The sequence below is a fragment of the Penicillium manginii genome, assembly GCF_028828005.1.
Source record: "Penicillium manginii strain IBT 31320 chromosome Unknown utg000001l:1.0-3466041.0:1.0-3467806.0, whole genome shotgun sequence".
Classification (NCBI taxonomy): domain Eukaryota; kingdom Fungi; phylum Ascomycota; class Eurotiomycetes; order Eurotiales; family Aspergillaceae; genus Penicillium; species Penicillium manginii.
Window position 1 is genome coordinate 2,293,083 of NW_026643102.1, and position 19,925 is coordinate 2,313,007.

General features: G+C 50.0%; 8 protein-coding genes across 8 annotated transcripts; 2 read left to right on the forward strand and 6 right to left on the reverse strand.

Annotated features, from left to right (window-relative positions):
* Positions 1-309: 309 nt before the first annotated feature.
* On the forward strand, positions 310-2,514 carry N7533_000820 (uncharacterized protein; the record flags this gene model as incomplete). The annotated part of the gene is made up of 5 exons (XM_057097470.1): positions 310-485; positions 562-1,081; positions 1,174-1,544; positions 1,597-1,932; positions 1,998-2,514. 5 exons carry the CDS (start codon positions 310-312, stop codon positions 2,512-2,514), a joined length of 1,920 nt encoding a protein of 639 aa, XP_056965963.1.
* A 2,784-nt stretch (positions 2,515-5,298) lies between these two features.
* N7533_000821 (DNA-directed RNA polymerase III core subunit RPO31) lies at positions 5,299-12,198 on the reverse strand (the record flags this gene model as incomplete). The annotated part of the gene is made up of 5 exons (XM_057097471.1): positions 5,299-7,028; positions 7,099-9,584; positions 9,637-9,725; positions 10,241-11,390; positions 11,456-12,198. The coding sequence occupies 5 exons, from the start codon at positions 12,196-12,198 to the stop codon at positions 5,299-5,301; spliced, it is 6,198 nt and encodes a 2,065-aa protein (XP_056965964.1).
* Positions 12,199-12,440: 242 nt separating this feature from the next.
* N7533_000822 (spindle checkpoint protein MAD2) lies at positions 12,441-13,535 on the forward strand (the record flags this gene model as incomplete). The annotated part of the gene is made up of 7 exons (XM_057097472.1): positions 12,441-12,489; positions 12,551-12,576; positions 12,633-12,658; positions 12,719-12,834; positions 12,904-13,049; positions 13,108-13,178; positions 13,244-13,535. 7 exons carry the CDS (start codon positions 12,441-12,443, stop codon positions 13,533-13,535), a joined length of 726 nt encoding a protein of 241 aa, XP_056965965.1.
* A 139-nt stretch (positions 13,536-13,674) lies between these two features.
* N7533_000823 (uncharacterized protein) lies at positions 13,675-14,258 on the reverse strand (the record flags this gene model as incomplete). Its single annotated transcript, XM_057097473.1, has 2 exons — positions 13,675-13,814; positions 13,835-14,258. 2 exons carry the CDS (start codon positions 14,256-14,258, stop codon positions 13,675-13,677), a joined length of 564 nt encoding a protein of 187 aa, XP_056965966.1.
* Positions 14,259-14,316: 58 nt separating this feature from the next.
* On the reverse strand, positions 14,317-14,713 carry N7533_000824 (uncharacterized protein; the record flags this gene model as incomplete). The annotated part of the gene is made up of 3 exons (XM_057097474.1): positions 14,317-14,352; positions 14,431-14,560; positions 14,631-14,713. 3 exons carry the CDS (start codon positions 14,711-14,713, stop codon positions 14,317-14,319), a joined length of 249 nt encoding a protein of 82 aa, XP_056965967.1.
* A 676-nt stretch (positions 14,714-15,389) lies between these two features.
* On the reverse strand, positions 15,390-16,028 carry N7533_000825 (phytanoyl-CoA dioxygenase family protein; the record flags this gene model as incomplete). Its single annotated transcript, XM_057097475.1, has 1 exon — positions 15,390-16,028. The coding sequence occupies one exon, from the start codon at positions 16,026-16,028 to the stop codon at positions 15,390-15,392; it is 639 nt and encodes a 212-aa protein (XP_056965968.1).
* Positions 16,029-16,611: 583 nt separating this feature from the next.
* On the reverse strand, positions 16,612-17,907 carry N7533_000826 (C2 membrane targeting protein; the record flags this gene model as incomplete). Its single annotated transcript, XM_057097476.1, has 1 exon — positions 16,612-17,907. The coding sequence occupies one exon, from the start codon at positions 17,905-17,907 to the stop codon at positions 16,612-16,614; it is 1,296 nt and encodes a 431-aa protein (XP_056965969.1).
* A 291-nt stretch (positions 17,908-18,198) lies between these two features.
* Positions 18,199-19,287, reverse strand: N7533_000827 (C2 domain-containing protein; the record flags this gene model as incomplete). Its single annotated transcript, XM_057097477.1, has 2 exons — positions 18,199-18,985; positions 19,070-19,287. 2 exons carry the CDS (start codon positions 19,285-19,287, stop codon positions 18,199-18,201), a joined length of 1,005 nt encoding a protein of 334 aa, XP_056965970.1.
* Positions 19,288-19,925: the final 638 nt, after the last annotated feature.

The window sequence follows — 19,925 nt, forward strand, 5'->3', positions numbered from 1 at the left end:
TAACCCCCATCCTTACTTGTGCTCTTTTCTTTGTCTCGGGATTGCCTTTAACTTCAACTGGACACGCCACAACCGCCAATCCATCCACGAATTGGTCTTCCAAGGATTAAGTTCGCAGGTTCTTTGTTCACCCTTTCTAGCTCGGTGTCTTCTCGCTAGTCTCCCCGGAGTATAGCCCAAGGGCTCTTTCCTTAAACTCTCCCTGGTAATCCACGACCCGCACTTGAGTCCACCATCTCTCCTCGTTCTCCCCGATGCTCCCCGAGCTGCTTCGAACGTATCCGCATGGGAAACCGCTGTCACAAAGCCATGGACCTAGATCCAAAGTTCTCCAGGAAGCGCGAGAGTCGGACACGCGCTCCGACAGCTTGTCAAACCTGTCGCTTGCGCAAGACCCGGTGCGACAATGTAAGACCCATCTGTAGCTACTGTGCGATACAGGGAGTCGAGTGTATCTTCCCCGAGAGCTCGCCGCATGTAACACAGTGAGTCAATCTATCTACTGAATTTAAGCTTTAAGGCAAGGCTTTCTACACCCTTGCTAACATCCTCGTGTTGTAGGACCAACTTCGAGTCCTCCAATCATGAGATCCTGCAGCGGCTAGGCCATATTACCTCATTGCTGGAGGATATCAAGCAGGATGGTGGATCAGGCAGGGGCTCGTTCTTTGGGTTGAATGTGCAAAATGCGAGTCCCCTGACAGATGCTTCTCCTGGTCACAGCAACCGGGGAGCCGCCATTGAAGATCGATCCGGGGACCACGATCCCCTGGCCTTGTACGCGGCTAACTCCGCGGAATACATGCTCCGCTGGCCGGTATACAGCAAGGTCATCACCGAGGCTGAAAAGAATATTCGTTCCTTTTTGCTCGATTCATTAGAGAAGCAATCCGAGCCCCCCATCCCGCCTCCCCGAACATTAGGTGTTGGTTCTTTCTTAGACGATATACAACATCTTTGTCGAAAATACATACGACTGCTCCATCGGCGAAATCCCATTATTGATGTCGAAAGACTGGAGCGTTATGCTCGCGAAGTAACAATACAAGGCCTAGGGTGGGACGGCCCGTCCTGCCAAGTGGTGAGTTCGAGGTCATTCTCTACCTATCCGTCGATACATCTACTAGTACTAGCCAAGCATGAATGCTAAGTGCTCTTCCTAATATTCAATAGCTCATAGCCTGTGCTCTGGCATGCTGCACATCAACATTCATTCCCTTGAGTGAACTCCCGGTCGATCTTGATCGCATCCCCACGCCACCTCGGTCAGATGCTAGTATCGAACTTGCCGAAGCTTACTTCCATGCTGCGAAACAACGGCTTGGTTCACTACACACATCACCGACTGACATACAATGCTTTCTTCTCGCGGGATCTTACCACAGACATCTCATGCGACCCTTGCAGGCCTGGTTTTGCTATCAGCAAGCTTCCTGCAGGCTAGAAGTCCGCTTGCGAACCATGCGTAGAGGGCAATGGGTAGCCGATGTCAACTATAATAGTCTCGAATCTCGCCTATACTGGTCCTGTATGCAGGCAGAGCAGTATGCTCCTACACTTTCTTCCAAGTGGATTCAATTGTCTAATCGGTAACAGTGAAATGCAGAGCGAGCTTCCACTGTGGAGCAGCGGGCTCAAAAGTCTCGGATATTCAGCGCAATTCCCAACATTTCCACGGACGAGTGCGTCAAACTCGACGTCGACTTCACCAGAGGATGCAATGGATGAAGGCAATGACGCATCGCCGCAATCAGATATTAGCGGCACAGAAGAGGAAAAGGGGTGGAGATTTTACATTGGATCGATTTGCAATCGCCGCACTGTAAATGATATGCTGATAGACATGTGGCGCTCCGGCGAGCAAGAGTGGGTCAATAACATGGATGGCGTCGTCGAGAAAACTACCGAGGCCGTTCATGTTGTTTATTCTTGGTAAATACTACCTCACTTTCTACTTCGTGGTCCTTATGCGTTGATTTGCTGACCAGATTTACTAGGTATCAATTGTCACGGAATGCCCTCCCTCCCTCAAGCCCCGATAATGAAGACCTGGAATCGCTCGTCTACGGCCGCTACCTCCTTTGTCTGGAGAAGATCTACCGCCCTATCATCTACCTTGCAGTCCACTATAACTCCCTTCCGGGATATATTCAAAACAACACCCGGCGCGCCCGAATTATCTTTGATCATTCGCAAGAAGCCCTCGAGAGCTATACCATTCTTATCCCTAACCTGTGGTATCATTTTCGCCATGAGTGGATCTGGAATGTCATGAGATGTACCTTTGGTGCCTCCATTCAGATCATTGCAGCTGTCCTCAGTCGATTACAATATGCCAATGCCGGTGGGTGGTGTCTTATTCCACCCCACAACTGGACCGCCCTGGTACGGTTATCTATTCGGACATTGAGAGCTTGGTCAGCGGAGTCGCCTGATGTGGAGATAATGAGGACTACGTTGGAGAGGATGTATCAAGGCACTTGTTTGTTAGCTGGGGTGAGAACAGATCTGTAAATATAAATGGCATAAAATAGTACATTAAGACAAATTGTCAGGTAAGAAATAATCATCTTCCGAGGTTCTCCTAGAAGAGCACTGGATGTTCGTCGATTTTATGTAGACAGAGGCCGGGTGAAAGGTTTAAAATTCATGTTTAGAAAAACATGAAAAAAAAAGAGTAAAAAGACTGGGCCCGAGCCCGGGATCGAACCGGGGACCTCGCGCAAGCTTGCTTTGGGTGAACCCTAAGCGCGAATCATACCACTAGACCACCCGGGCAGATGATATATTTATAGCTTGAGTTCTGTCTACATAAGCCTGGAATGATAAGATATCAAGCAAAAAAAAAGAACAAAAAGACATGGGCCCGAGCCCGGGATCGAACCGGGGACCTCGCGCAAGCTTGCTTTGGGTGAACCCTAAGCGCGAATCATACCACTAGACCACCCGGGCGGATGATATCAGCAGCCTCAATTTAAGCCTCCACAGCTCTACACAAAAACAGGGATCGATAAAAGGATAAAAAAGGTCTAAGCCAAGGTTTTAAACAGTGAGCTATGCAAGAGACAGATAGAGAAGATACTTCAGAAATGTAAACTTAGACACCCTTGGAATAGAGAGATTAACTACTAGTAGTTGCGTGAATCATGCCACGGATGCCCAGTTTGTATCATTTCAAAATATATATCCCGAGGTCGGAAAGAGGGCCTTGAAGAGGAATGGCAGTAGGCATTGCGGAAGAGGATATTCAATATAACTTCCAGGGTTAAAAGTTGAATTGTAATGCATGTCGTGGAGGAACCTCTCAAGTTTGACTATCAAAATATATAGACTATCTACATTGATATTCAAATGCTGATTCTTGAAGACCCTTCGAAGAACAGAGGGCTAAATACCTGCTTTATAGAGGAACCTTGGAAGGTGGTATCGTTCTCGAAGGGACCTCGAATATGAGCCTCGCCCCACATTATCTTGATCCATGGATATAATACCGTTCGACTCGATGCCATGCCTGGAGGTCAGTCCCCTCAGAACCTTGCCACGTTTATTAATATTGTCTGCTAGGAGAGGCACCGGCCCGAGTACTGCGGATCGGTACCCGATAGGACCTGAGGTCCTTTATCAATCTGATACCCGATTGAAAACAGTATTATGACTATAGTCCCGATGCTAAGAAAGTATTTTCCACCTGGGTATGCGTGCAAGGGTACTAAGGATCCGGCTAGTGACCGGTTGACCAGACAAAAGTGTAAAAAAAAAAATTGTCGACTGGATGTTCGTAAAAATGATAATACTAGAGATCCTTCGAGATACCGAGGAACTAAAGACTGTTTTAAAGAACAAAGAGTCTGGATATCAAGCTCGGATCGAACATGGATCCATCTCGCTCGATTGAATCATGTGACAATGTGAGGGCGCACAGGCACTCCTAGGACAAGATTTGAAGATCAGGTAGTATATGGTAGCATTTAAAGAAAGTAACCAGATCAAGGAGAGAAGAAAAGAAAAGTTTGCAGGAGCTAGATACAGGTGGTGCTAGAATGGGTGCCATTGAGCGTAAGGCGCCAATAAAACAAAAGTAACAATCTCAGTCCATTACAGAAACCCCGTTTCATCTGGTGCAGAACTATATTTCAATCACTCATTAATCCTCTAATACTGGGAGGTAGTGTTCAAATAACATATCGGCAAAAGTGATAAGCTTGGAGAGAAGGAGAGGAGGACGAGGACTTCAAAGCAAGCCAATCGAGAAGTTCATGCGAGTTGATCGAGATCAGGATAGAAACAGGCATGCAACCATTATAACACTTAGGCACACTCTAATGGCTTAGTTAAGAAATATTTAATTACCCAATTTATCTGAATGTTATTAGAATGAGAGCCCCTACTTGGTTCGGCCTTGATATTTTACTTGATCGACTAAAACAGGCAAAATCAGATTTTAACTGTGGCTAAGGAGAATATTCATCCGCCCGGATGGTCTAGTGGTATGATTCGCGCTTTGGGAAACTAAATTGTGCGAGGTCTCCGGTTCAATCCCGGATTCGGGCCTCTTTTTTTGCTCTTTACTCTTGTAACTCTGTTGGCAAAGTTCAAAACCACTTTGGGGTTTGTACTATTCAAGTGTATGCATCACCTTGTCCGTTTCTGAATTTTTTTTTCCTGCTTAGGCAGATTCCACCTTCCAATGTTAATAGAACCCCACTCCAGGGTTGATCGCATTTTTGAGGATTCTAACTTCTAGTCTTAAAGCTACGCAGCTATGGACCTTGCTATTTATACCCCAGTACCACTAGCAGGCACGGTTTTCCCTTATACTCACTTGCCAGTGGCTACGTGGGCGCACAATTGTAAGCCTAGGTAATAGCCTGGTAGCGTGGCCTCCATATCGGAGTCATTAGACCTCAAGCGGGATATCCATGGATGATAGTAAAATTACCCAGCTGAGGACTAGAGATCGTGACAGACCCGAGCTAATACTACTAGTACTATTACGGTATGCAGAGGTAGGAAGCTGAAATGAGAAATCGCCGTTTGTGATTCGGAAGACTAGAGCTAGCGAAAAATGTCGCAGAGTCTAGTATCACTGTGATTTAAGTAGATCCATCCATTTAAACCGCAGCTATCGCTTGGATGTGAAAACGAACACTAAGAGATGTCGTTAGGGAAAAAGAAATACATGTACAAATTCGTGCCTAACATTCAAGTTCATGCACGCCGAGAAACACAGGAAACCAACGCCGAGGAAAATGCTGAGGAAGTGAGCCCAAGCGTAGCAAGACGGCGTTTCAATTGTCACTACCGAACCCTCCTCACGGGCTTCTTCGGGAGCACCTCGCCCAGTTCGGACCAGGCGTCTTCGAAAACGGTCTTGCGCGGACCGATTTGTCCCTCGTAGAAGTTAAGCTTGCGGACAACCTCCATTGCACCGGTACCCAGTCCCATTGTCTTGCCCATAATGATACACTCGGAGACACCCTCAATCAGATCGGTACGGCCGGCACCACCGGCGTCAAACAGGTGATCTGCAGTCTTCTCGAACGAGGCGAGTTGAAGAACGGAGTCACGCATCTTCGCCAGACCGAAACGAGTAATACCCAGTACCTCACCCTTGTAAGTCATGACATCAGCCAGAAGTTGCATGTGACGAGGATCGATGTCCATGTCCTTCATGACCTCACTGATCTCAGTAACGATCGTACTTCGAGCAGCTTCGATACCAAGGACCTGGCGGGCCTCCATGATGTTGTTGGTTGTGGTTCGGAGACCGTCAACACCCACTGTAGTCATGCACTCTCGTAGACCGTAGCCTTCAACCAGAAGGGTGTTGGTAGTGGAGGTCTCATCGGTTCGGATGATAGCACGGTAGGCGCGTGGATGCCCAAGGATCTGAATAGAGGGCAGAAGACGCTTGAGATGCTTTAGACGCAAGAAGGGGTCAGCACTGGTAGCTGCGATCTCAGTCTTTGACAAGTTGTTTTTGCTAGCCGGATCCAGATCAATGGTGACCTTGATAGAGCGCCCGGTGGTACTGAACTTGAGGTCATCGCCCTTGAACCGCTTGTGGTTCTTGATCGCAGCAACGATCTGGGGCATACGAAGCTCAAGCTGCAGATCATTGATTGTTTTGAAATTGATCCTGGCCTTGACGTAAGCCTCGTTCCCGTTCCAATTCTCAGTAACAGAGTGAATGATATCTCGTAGATATGTCTTCTCAATTCGGCCCTTGACAATACGAGCTGCAGCGATACTGTCCTTGGTGACCAGCTCACAAGCCACAACAGGGGTACTGATCTCCTTGGAAGCGTTGATGATTTCCTTAATACGGGGCACACCCTGAGTGATACTCATACCGGCGACACCAGCGAAATGGAAAGTTTTCAAAGTCATCTGCGTACCGGGCTCACCGATAGATTGAGCACCCACGGCACCGACGGCATGACCAGGCTCGACTTGCGCCCTCTTGTACTTCAGCAAACAGGCCGTGATGAAGGCCTTTAGGGTAGTCCGAGTCAGCTTGCCAGTGTGGTCCAAGCCCTTCCGACTCCTCGCGTCTGATGGATCAAAGTCACCGCCACGAGAAATGAGTCTGTCAGCCTTGGTTTGGACATATTGTTGGATAGAATCAAGGAAGTCGCGAGCACTCTCGAATTGATCAATTCCATTGTCACTGCGATCCATATAGCCCAGCTGATTGCCCATCAAGTCCTTGCGGATAAGCTTAGCTCGTTCCTGCGAGAGCATCTGCTCACAAACTTCCATGATTTCGTTAGGCAGCAAGCTTCGCTCGTCGTTATCGTAAGTTGTGGACTCGGAATGGATGAAAGTGCGATCGAAGTGGACAGGCTTGGCTTTACCCTCCATATCCACCGGGTCCAACTTATCATCACCGTACTGGAACTGGACGATGGCAGAGGATGAGTTTCGGACAGTGTCGTCATACTGCGACGAGAGATCTTCGAGGGACTTCATCAACCGACGAGACATGTAACCGGTTTCGGCAGTCTTGACAGCGGTATCGACCAGACCTTCACGACCAGACATAGCGTGGAAAATGAATTCTGTGGGCTCGAGACCCGAGAAGAAACTGTTTCGAACGAATCCCTTTGAGGGGGGGCTGGCGAGCGTTTTTGGGGAAATGAGGTAGAGTTCGGTCCTGGAAACCATCCAGTACACGCTGTCCACCGATAATTTGTTGACCCACAAGGGCAACCATCTGTGAGACGTTGATACTCGAACCCTTAGATCCGGAGGTGGCCATGATCAAGGGGGAATTGTATTTGCTGAGCTGTTCGATACACTCGTCACCAGCCTGTTGACGGACCTTACTCAGGATACCGGACAGCTGGTTCTCCATAGTTTGCAACTCGTCACAACCAGGATACTTCTCCAGAGTACCGGCTTTGTACTTGGCAATGACATCGTCACAAGCGGCATAAGCAGTTTCCACCAAGTCATTCTTCGACTGAACCAGTCGGTCACTAGGATAAACATCGGTGATGCCAATAGAAAATCCCATGTTAGTGAACCATCGTGCAGACAGTTTAGACAAACGATTCATGCCCTCGGCAGCCGCAGGAGGGCCGAAATCACGAAGCATAATGTAGAAAACATTGTCCTTTTTTCCGGAACCGATGGTGGACTTGTCCATGACACCGCACATCATCTCAGAATTGCGAATGACCAGCCAAGCATCATGAGGATCTAGGTCCTTTGGTCGGCCGTCTTTGGGTTGTTTGAACTGACGGCATGCAGCATCGAGGTTGACGAGAACAGGGTCATCGGTATTGGGACGCATCATTATGTTGAAGACCTGCTTACCCGTCCAAAGTGCCTGAGGCTTCAGAACCGATGGCGGAGGCAAGTCAAAACGGGTCTGTGGGCCCAGCATGTAAAGACAGATCTGCGTGAACGAGCCACGGTCGTAGAAGTTGTCCTTGCTACTGAGAATGAAAGCAGCACTGATGAAATCCTGGATAGCAGAAATGATAGGCTCGCCGTTTTTGGGCGTGGCCAAGTTGTTCTTCACACCCATCAACTCCATAGCCTCTGCCCTGGCTTCCTCTGTCTGTGGGACGTGCAAGTTCATTTCATCACCATCAAAATCGGCATTGTAAGGGTTACAAACACACTCGTTGAGTCGGAAAGTTCGATGCGGTCGGACTTTAGCAAAATGAGAAAGAATACTGAGCTTGTGCAGCGATGGTTGTCGATTGAAGAGAACGATATCACCGTCTTCAATATGACGCTCCACCTTATCACCCTCTTGCAGTTCGCTAGCCATATGTTTGAGGCTACCATACTTCAGCATGGTTCTGAAAGTGGATCCTTTTTTGTACAAATAATTGGCACCGGGCCACTTGGTAGACCCATTACGCACTCGTTCTCGTAACTTTTCGATGTTGTATCGAGTGACCACCTCAGGGTAAGTCATGTTCTTCGCCACCAATTCCGGAACGGCGACCTCGTCGACGCGAAGATTAGGGTCGGGCGAAATGACGGTACGGCCGGAGAAATCGACACGTTTTCCAGACAAGTTACCACGGAATCGACCTTGTTTACCCTTAAGCCGTTGAACGAAACCGCGAATAGGTTTTCCGAGATCCGCCTTGTTGAGACCAGGCACATCGCTGTTAATGTAGACTGCGATTTGGAGTTGCATATAGTCCCAACATTCCATGATGGTCTGCACTGGCGCACCCTTCAGGAGGGCATTTTTGAGGTTGATATTGCTCTGGACGATATCACCGAGTTTGGCAGTCAAATCATCTTCAGTCGAGGCAGCATCTTGTCCGACGGAGGGACGAATGCAAACGGGAGGGGCTGGGATAAACTGCCACAGGAACATTTCCGGTCGTGCTTCTTTCGGGTCAAGACCGATCAGCTCACAGTCACTGTCAGAGATTTTCTTGAACAATTTGAGAACGCGGAGCGCATTCAGATCATCTTGTGCCTTCTTGAAATGCTTCTCGACCTCAGCGTTCACGTTTCGTGCTTCAGAAAAGGAGTCGTCAAAAACTTGCTTGCTCAGCGGGGGCTGCTTCTTCACAGAGGTTGATGCGTTGAAAGCGCGGAACTTGTCGTGAGTAATTTTCAACGCACTCGAGCCGACCTTCTTCACGACACCGTTGATCGCGTTACAATGTTCACACTCTCGAGTCTTTCGGCATCGCTCGTTGATTCGCTTCGCAATTTGTGTTCTTCGTAGGTTGTCCAGACCGGGTCGGCGCATCTCGCGCAAGAAGGAGCGCCGTTCCGCCTCGGGTAGCAAAATGCGAGAGCATTCCTTGCAAATTTCCTGGAGCACACCAATAACACGCTTGAAATAACCAACGTGAAATGCCGGTAGGACTAGTCTTACATGGCCAAAGTGACCATTACACTCCTTGAGGTGATATCCGCATGTTTGGCAGGTTGAGGTCTTATTTGAAATACCCATGCGCGCATCGAGAGGGCCATGGGCAACGACCGCGCGGTCACGGTCGAGGTCGAAAAACTTTCTGTCGGAGACTTCGACAACGGCTTGGCCGACAATATCATCATTCGTCCTGGAGAGACACCGTTTGTTAGTGATCGTTTCCGCGCTAGCCAAAGCAGTCTAGCTCGGCTTTCAGAATAGGAATGGGAATCCCGTACAATACGCCGAATTTCAGCTCCTTGATCACTTTGGGGACACGGTCAATGACCTGGGCCTTGCCCAGATCAATCTGTGCACCCTCTGAAGGCTGCATCGCGCCGTTGTCAACGGTGGGACATGGCAGGGTGACTCAAAGCGATGCGATCGGCACGGGCGGCTCTCAGCCACAACTTCGTAACGCGGGTAGCACTAGAGAATATGAGCTTCAAGTCACCGAGGATAGGCGGAAGAGAAATGAGCGAATCATACCAGAACGAAGATAGAGGAGGAAATGTGAATGGGGCTGGGAGAGGAATTGGAGAGAAGCAGCGTATGGCGGGGCGGTCCCACGAACTTTTTTTTCTGCTATCACCGACCGCCCGACTATACTCCATACAAAGGTAGGTGACGAGGGTGACGACCACATTGGATTAGGAACTTGGATATTTTCAATGTTGTACATGTGGTATTTTGGTACCTAGGTAGTAGTATATTATATGTTATACACAATCATTTAGATAAGAAAGCCTGGAATGCTTTATGCTCGATGACCACATTTCCAACGGCTCGGAGCCTTTTACGACCTTCCTTCTGCTTGTCCAATAGCTTCCGACGACGACTCACATCACTGGCGTGAAGCTTTGCCAGAACGTCCTTGCGATAGGGCTTGATAGTCTCACGCGCAATGATCTTCTTGCCCACAGCGGCTTGAATGACAATTTCGAACAGCTGTCGGTCGACGTGTTGCTTGAACTTGGTCACCCATATCCTGCCTTGCCGGGCCACTTGACTCATGTGCATGAGCCGGGATACGGCATCAACGGGAACCTTGTTGACCAATAGCTGGAGCTTGACGATATTTCCAGCCCTCCAAGCAGATTCTTCGTAGTCGAGACTGGCATATCCTTTGGTATTGCCCTTCAATTTCCCAAAGAAGTCATCGACCAAATGCGCCAAGGGCAGCTCATATTTCATAATGACCTGGCTCGCGGTAAAGTATTCGATGCTTACTTGTTCGCCTCGATTGGCCTCGCAAAGCTCAATGACCTTGCCCAGATATTCATCAGGGAATGTCAAAGTAGCCAGCACATATGGCTCTTGGACCTCGGCAAGCTTTAGACGCACGCTATCATCGTCGGGGAACTTGGCTGGGTTGGTGATAATTTCCTCGGTACCATCCTTCCATATAACCTTGACTGGCACGGATGGTGGAGTGATGAGGATGCTCGCCCCATGCTCTTGTCGGAGTCGATCCTCAAATACTGAGCAGTGAAGGGTGCCCAGAAATCCCATGCGGAACCCCGCACCCAGCGCTTCGGAAGATTCCTTTTGAACCGTAATACTACGGTCATTCAAGATGAGCTGGTTAACGCTGTCTTCGAGATGCTCGAAGAGATCCTGGTTCATAGGATAAACTGCAACAAAGACCATTGACTTCGGCTCCTCAAAACCGGGCAAAGGCTCGACAGTCTTCTCATACCCGACTCTTGTAAAGGTGTCACCGATCTTGGCCTCCTGACTTCGCTTCATGCCGGGGTTGAAGTAAATATATCCAACCTGCCCTGCCCGGAGAACCGATTGAGCGGTCTCAGTGGGGTACATAATTCCAACCTCGCCGACGTAGTACTTGAGGCCTGTCACGAACGACACGAGTTGCTGACCTGCACGCACCTCGCCATCGAAAACGCGAACCAGGAGAATCACGCCCTTGTAAGAATCGTACCAGGAGTCAACAAGCAGCATTCGAAGGGGTTTCTTGGAGTCGCCGATAGGCCTAGATGAGATTTTAGTAAAGATGGTCTCAAGGTTAAGCTGCATCTTCAAGGCAAGGAGACATACGCTGGAATCTTCTCAACGACAGTTGGTAGGATGGCCGCAACATTGAGTCCGGTCTTGGCCGACACCCTCACTGCATTTTCCGTATCCAGTTCAAATGTGCTCTTCATTTGATCCAAAGCCCGCTCCGGATCTGCCGACGGAAGGTCGACCTTGTTGATAACGGGGATCAACTCCAAGCCCTGCGCAAATGCCAGGTAGAAGTTGGCAACTGTTTGCGCCTGAACACCCTGGCTAGCATCAACTAGAAGGATCGCTCCTCCACAGCTGGCGTAACTACGCGATACCTCAGCACGGAAGTCCACATGCCCAGGCGTATCTACCAGGTGCAATAAATAGTCTTCGCCCTTGTGGTTGTAGATCATGGTACACGTCTGTGCCTTGACAGTGATACCCCGTTCGCGTTCAACATCCAATTTATCCAGCACTTGTTTGTTCATTCCAGGCTGGATAGTCCCCGTAATCTCGAGCAAGCGGTCGGAGAGTGTGCTTTTGCCATGATCGACGTGTGCAACGATGCAAAAGTTGCGGAATCGGTCAATGGGGATATCAGCGATGCGGCGTTCAAGGTCAGAATCCGGGGCGCTCGGAGCAGCCTTCGATCGGGCGTGCCACGTTGCAGATGTCGTGAAAGATCGTAGGGAATTAATAGACCGGAGTGGAAAGCCAGCCGACGACTTGAGGCCCGCCGCCGGACATCTCGGCGCTGCGCTCAGCCATCGGGCTAACTGCAGACATCCTCGCATCGGGATTCGTGCAGTAGCATGGAAAGCGAAAGATCGCCTGTGTGAATTAGCAGTGAGTGCAATTCCACGAGTGTCGCGTTAATGCAAGCTCAAGTCAGGCGAGTTGCGGAGACAAAAAAACGGGCGTGCGGGCGGTCTGCGAAACTCCGATCGATCGCTGCGGCGACTATCGAACATAAACAAACCCACCTTCAATCTTTCCCATTGCTCTTCCATTGCTGTACCCCTCATCCGATATCACCATGCCTGAGACGAAAGACAAATCAAAGGTTCACAAGCTGTCCATTAGAGGTTTGTGAATGACTTCCAGTTATTCTGCGGCGCCTTCAGAGCTAACACAACAGTACCACAGGATCGGCCAAGCTTGTGTCTGAATTCGTGAGTTGCAGCTCTCCCTTTCCTCTCCATGAAATACTTTACTAATACAGATACAGTTCGAATACTCAATCAACTCGATTCTGTGAGTTCTCCAAAGGTATTCATCTATTGATTGAAGCTCACAACCACCAAAAGCTTCCAGCGAGGAGTCTACCCCCCAGAAGATTTCACAACGCAAGTTCCACCCCTCTTCTCTGTGCCAATGGAAAGAGAAACTGACATACCCTAGCGTCAAGAAATATGGCCTCAACATGCTCGGTTCGTACCTTCGAAAGCTTGACCCCCGAATTCCTTCCCCGAACGACCGGAACTAATACTCTACCGAAGTGTCCGCCGATGACCAGGTGAAGGCGTACATCAAGAAGATCATGTCACAATTGAACAAGTGGATGTCGGGTGGAAAGATCTCCAAGCTCGTCGTCGTCATCACTGATAAGGAAACCGGCGAGCACGTGGAGCGATGGCAGTTTGATGTATGTCGAATCAGCAATTTGAATATCGCTGTTCTTGACCGACTAATTTGCCTTTCAGGTTGAAATCTTCAAAAGCTCGAAGAGCTCGAGCTCCCGGAAAACAACAGATAAAGAAAACTCGGTTCCGGGGTAAGATATACTCATCCTATGTTAATCGCTCGCTCATGACTTGACTAATTCTGTTTGCTATCTAGAGATGCGGGAGCCCAGCCTGCAGAGCCAGCCGAGAAAACGGAGAAGGAGATCCAAGAAGAAATTCAAGCAATCTTCCGTCAAATCACCGCTTCGGTCACCTTCCTCCCGGTCCTAGATGGAGACTGCACCTTCAATGTTCTTGTCTACGCCGATGCGGATTCGGAGGTACCCGTGGAATGGGGTGACAGTGATGCCAAGGAGATCAAGAATGCCGAAAAGGTGCAGTTGCGGAGCTTTAGCACGAACAACCACCGAGTAGGCACTCTAGTCAGCTACCGACTGGCAGATTAAGCTATCGGTGCTACTTTATGACTCGATACGAGGATTCTCTATGCATTGGCGTTTGAAGGGGAGTTGTGATGTTAGTCCTTTGGTCCAATCAAGGAGAAGGATTATTAATGACATTTCATTGGTATCTACACATTCATTGTCACTGCTTGATATTTCCGTAGAACCAAGGTAGTTCCTTAATCATTGGGAATAGCTCATTGCCCGTCCCACCATCCCAACGAAGGAGGTTTTCAACGACCGGATCTAGCCCTTTGTTGAGAAAAATATCTTCCTCCTTTCCTGGAACCAGCCCCGATTACTGCGCTTCCCTGCTAGCTCTTCACCAACTCCGTAGAAGTCTTCTTTCCAGAGGCCAATTCCTTTTGACATCTCTCCTCGTACTAGTAAGTCGAGAGGGGTAATTTCTTCCGGAGGATTGATGCCAATTAAAGCAACATTATTGGGCTCCAGTTTCTCTTCGCTATCGACGGGAAGAGGGAGTAGGCCAACGGTTGGAAGGTGGAAATCCATAAACCTTTTTCTCTTAAACTCATGCGTAACAAGAGTGACCTGCCGAGGCCAAGTTCCCACATAGAGACGGAAATGAATGAGAGAAAATAGGATATTCTGATACGAATCTGTTGCATGGGGTTCAACTGTAATTTTGGACACATCGATAGAATATCCGAAATACTGATTGTCTCTGCAGAGATTCTGTAAGAATGAAGTCAGTACCTGGATCATGAATAGAATCGGATTGGAATTTCTCTACGGGGGTAGCCATACGAGATAAGACTGCCCTTCACCGAGTTCCGTTCTCGCTTTTTTCGTTGGCCCTCTGGAAAGATCAGTACGTGTTAGGAAGGCGAGCCTGGAATGACATTGACACCGTGACGCCAACCAAGGCCCCAAGTACATTCGGATAGGACATCACATACCCAGAAAATACCAACAATCCCCGATCATCCTCCATCAAAGCATTGAGCCCAGCTTTGGCATGGCTTACGAAGGTTGGGGTCTCAGCTCTCTGGAATGGCTCTATTATCCTGAGAGCGACGAACAATTATCAATTATAGCCCATCAAGCTATGTTATTAATGAATTCGCATGGACTGACCATTCGTCCTCCGAGCTCCCAGACAGAGGCCCTCCAATATAGATGGCATGGCAGCAGACAATTATTAAGTGGTCAAGATCCATTATAGCAGCCTGATACTCGCACGTCACTGCTCAAAGGACTCAGAAGTCCCAAAGTTGTTGGGGTTAGGAGTCGGACATCAGACCAAATGGAGCAGGTCGTATCCGGTTGTGGCGCCAAGAGATACCCGCAGATCCCTAGTATAGCATAACTAGCCGCCATCAATACCTTGAAATCCTTTTAGCTACTAGTATACAATAGAAAGCATACTACTACCTACGTGCTACCTACAAGGCACATACTCGAAAATGGATATATTTATATAGGAGGAATCCCAATTCAGGTTGAAGTCGTATCTTTCCATATCCAGGTGCCTCATTGAACTGGAATAGTCCAATACCTCGTCCTCCGCATTACCCCCCCCCCCCAAAAACACCACCCATCACTGAATCAACCTCGAAAACCCCCCCTCAGGCGGCTGCAACCAATTCCTCCGATCATAACCCCACCCCTCCGCCCCCTCAATAACATGAAAAGTATACGCAAACCGACTATTCAGACTCGTATTCTTCTCACTCTTATGCAGCACATTCCCATGAATCAGCACCAAAGAGCCAGCCTTGATATCCAAAATCTCCAGATCCCCATCACAGGGCTCAGAAGCCTTCTCCGCCTCCATACCCCTCGGCAGTCTCGGCCCCGTATTCTCAATAAACTCCGTGCCCCCACCATCCTTCCTCACAAATCGGCGCGCAATATGGCCCCCCCCTTCGTACCCTTATGCGATCCCTTCCACATCCCCAGCGTCGCATTGCCCGGCCGCGCATCCTGAAGCGCATACCACCACCCCACCGCGGACGGCGGATCCGTGTACAAGAATTCCGAGTCCCGGTGCGCGGGCACCGCGCCGCCGATGGAGGGCTGTTTGAGAATGACCATGCTCTGCAGGACGCGCGGGTCCGTGAAGCCGAGCGATTTGGCGACGTCGGCGTTGCGCTTGTTGAGGGAGATTGCTTTGAAGGGCGGCGAGAGGGTGTGGAGGGAGTGGCCGATTTTGTTGACGGCTAGGTTCTTTGGTTTGATTAGGGCGGGTCGGCCGGTTAGAGGGTCTGGTTCGGTGGTGAAGGCGTCTGGTTCGAAGAAGTAGCGGATCTTGTCGCCGGATGTGAGGAAGTAGTCGTCGCCGACGTGGGCGGTTTCGTCATCGTCGCCTGTTGTGAATTGCGTGAGGGGGTGCGTGTCGAGGGAGAAGGTGTCGAGGAGGGTGTTTGTTTCGGTGAGGAGGGATGTTATCTCGGTTGGGCTGAGATAGTCTGGTAGGACGAGGTAGCCGTTTTCCTGGAATAAGGTCACCTGCTCTGGGGTGAGACCGGCCATGGTGACGGTGTTATTGGTACTTGTATAGCACCTGTGAAGAGCTGGAGGAGTGTGTTGCCTTGCGGAGGGGCCGAGTTCTTTAGCCTTTTGAATGGCGGGGAAGCTGATAAGCGATATCTTTTGGCCGCGGGATTGGCTGCTTCACAACTATAGCGTTGCATGCCCAGATCTAACGAGAACCAATTATAGTCGATGCTAACTATTTACGTAGCCAGCAGGAATTAATTCGAGCAATGGGGGAACTAACGACTACGTACATCATTAGTGATTTAGAGTAATAAAATGTGCTTGAATTTAAAAGTATCAATCCTTCTCCAAGACCTCCTTGGATCATTCCAGTGTATACAGACAGGAGACGGAAATGCCAAAAGAAAGAGAGAACCCAACGCCACATGTGCCGGATATCCAAGTAAAGAGTCGAATACACAGTCTGAAATGATGGTCGCCAAGACCCGGGATATAAAACAATCAACCGCCCAAAGAAACAAAATAAAACAAAGCAAAGCAAAGCAGAAACATAACAATACATCAGTCATAATATGCAATGAGAATCAAATCATTTGAAGGATATTGTGGAAACTTTTCAACTGGCATAGCCGATCGATGCTGAGGCACGCGGTGGGGCATATTTCCGAACTGCACGACTCGGACTGCACGCGACAGAGCCAATGTCAATAGTCTTCAGTTCCCGGCTAAGTGCGTCCATCCCGGGGTTACCGCTACTGGGGTTACTAGACGTCACAGGGTAGGAAGGAGCACCGGAAATTGGTACCTTGGACGGTATCGGAGGGCCAGCGTTATAATCGTACAGAGGAGAACGAGAGCTCGGCGATGGGGACACGGAGCCGCGGTGAGAAGAGCGTGGTCGGTCAACTGAGGTCGGGGTACTGTAGCCCCGACCGTGGGCGTAGCTGTTCGCATAGCCATCCTGACCACGATCGACTCGCGGGGGCGTTCGATCTATGGAGTCGGAGCTGTGTACGTGGGTGGGGGTGTATCTCTTGCCCGGGCGATCGGCACCGTAGGTAGTTGTCTCCGTGCGGAATCCTACACGGGGTGGGCCTGCGGTGCGGGATGGGGTATCGTTTCCTCGAGACGTCGGTCGGTCTCTGGGGCTGTGCTTGAACCGAATGATGACCTCCGGTTTCCGGTTCTTTCGCTCTGGCTCAGGTGCCCATGTGTCGGTTGGCAAGTGATCTGATGGATCAATCTCACGACCGTCATCACCGATGATGGGTTGGCTTAGGTCTCGAGTAGGCTCGATCTCTGCTCGTAGCGCGGCATCTCGAGCTTGGGAGGGCGAGTCATATGCCGGTACTGGATCGCGGGCAGTGGCCGAGCGTGCGGCATTGGGATTGAAGTTGTTATAGGAATCGGGGGAAAATGGAATAGAGGGGCCCCCGCGCGAATCAGAGGATGAAGGTCTTGGGCTCACCGACTTCCGGGTCACCATACGAGTCTCCGTATTGGGATATTCCCGGCTCGAGATACTGGCTCGGTCGTCCAGTGGTTTTGGAGATGTTCTGAGGGGATAAACCGGCGCATCATAGGGGGAGGGAGCCCGTGTATTCGAACGACTAGATGCCGGTGATGGTTGCTGGGCGATCATCATATCATTATCGACGTGAGTGCTTGGCCTGCGGACGCGATTTTCAATCACATGTCGCTCAATAGCGTCCTCACTTTCATATCCAGCAACGAGACTAGCCGGCATAGGCGAAGCATTGGGGGAGTGTCCGGGTGTATAGGGCTTGTAGGGTGATACAGATTGGCTAACTGGTTGCTGAGGAGGTGGGACAGGCTGGGCCATACGGGACCGATGAACAGGCGGCGGCGGGGGAGGTCCGTCTTCGTCTTCGTCTTCGACACGAGGCTGCATGGTTGCATACTCCGGATGGTAATCATCCCGATGACGCACAGGCTGTAGGGCCCTGCTGTGGTGAGATTGGTATCGGAGGTCGTCCCCGGACCGGCAGAAGAACCGGGTCGAGAATGATCAGATGGCATGGGCTCGTCGACATGAGCCTGATGGCGTGGCGTGAAAGTGGAGACATGTCCAAATGTCATAGGGTTTGCGGAATATTGAGGTGATACCATGCTATACGCGTCGTGGGGATGTACTGGCTCGTTATACATTGACCGTCCGCGCATGTCACTCTCAAAGGGCGGCTCACTTGTGGAGCGATAGTCGCGGGGGGGGAGGTTGATCAAAGTCAGATTGACTGCGTGGTTGTAATGGTCGTAAATCATAGGCCGATTCTGCGTATGGCATTTCCTGTGTATTCCGTCGCATTGTTCCGGCCGGGGGAAGAGCGGGAGCAGGGGTATCCCATTCTCGCTGATAATTATCGTGGGCCTCGTAACCCCCTCGGGGCTGCATAGTAGGTTGTTGGTGTTGTGGTTCGTAAGATGGGGAGTCGTAAGCAGGCTCGGGGTGTCGTAGAGGAGCAGGGTGTAAGGCTGGATTTTCGACTTGTGACATGCTGTGGGCGTGCTCACGCATGGCTGGTCGTGACGGTACTGGCTGTTGCAATGGAGGAGCCGACTGTGGTTTTTCTACTGGCAAAGGGCGGGGAGGAGCAACTCCAGAGGGATCTGTTGGCAATGGGCGTCGCTTGACTTGGTTCAATTGTCGAGGACCAGAGAGGCCGGAGCTTGTGGTTGTAGGGGCTTTGCCTTGGATTCTATCCGCGGCTTCTTTCCGTCGTTCAATCACAGCCTCATCTTGTTGCCGAGTATCGTAGTAGGTCATTTCGATTCGAATATCACCTGAGTATTTGCCTCGGCATTGTAATGAATGCCAGTGGTCATTCTGGCTTCCGCCGGGGATAATCAAGTTCTGCAGGTCCACCCATGTCTCTCCGATCAAGTCGGTCTTTTTATCGTCGTTGAAGACAGACACCTTCAGTTTATAGTAGTCAGGAGACTCATGTACAGTGAAACGCAATTCGTGGTCCCTGCGGTAGGCGAGATTAGCTTTGTTCAAGAGCGATGGTAAAGGTAAGGTCCCCGCTACGATAGGATGGTAGTGATAAGCTTACCATCGTGGTGTTTGTCCGCCCCGTAGATCTGTTGGGGTCTTCTTCGCTTCTTTACCAAGTCGTGCGGCACAATAGGGATTTTGTTTGCCCATGGTTTTGCGATTGGGCAGGTTCTTTGCTCGGTCGATAATGGCGACGAGAGTACCAATGGGGGGTCCATCGACCGACATATCGGCGAAGATGCCGGCGGCATGATTGACCTTGGAGAGTTTCGACATAGTAGCTCCCTTCTAACGCTTGATACGGTACAAGCGATAGTTCAAGCAGTAAGAAGATGGTCGCATCGAATGTTGCCTCAAGAGAGATCTTAGAAGAGAGAGTGCAGGGGAGGGGAAAGAAAAAAGAAAAGATAAAGAGCGCCCGCCTTGTGGAATGATTAGATGTGGTAACGCGGTATTGGTGGTGGCTGGGGATGCGGAAGATATCCGGTCTATGATTGGCTGTTCCCCCTGAATTTGGCGCCTGGACTGGGCGATGTGACAATACGTGACCTTGTAACGATACAAATTGATCAGCGTCATCGATAAACAAGGTCCAAGCTGACGATCATCTCCTCCTTCCCCCTCCTTCTATCCTACTATGATGCTGGGTTTGCTTCTTTTCGCTGAGTCTTACACCCATTTCTACCAAGAGCTCGTCAGTGGCCGACGAAATAGATTAACCAGACTCCATTTCATTCTACAGACTACCCAACCCCGACTAGGTATTGAGAATGAGGTGGATCGGCAGCGTCAGCTCCCATCAGTACCCCAGCCACCTCGATCCACCGATCGATACATTCCTGGCGCAGGGCGGGCAATCATTGGCGAATGGTTCCCAGATCCAGCAAGCCAATAGTGCGGTGAATCCGGTTTCG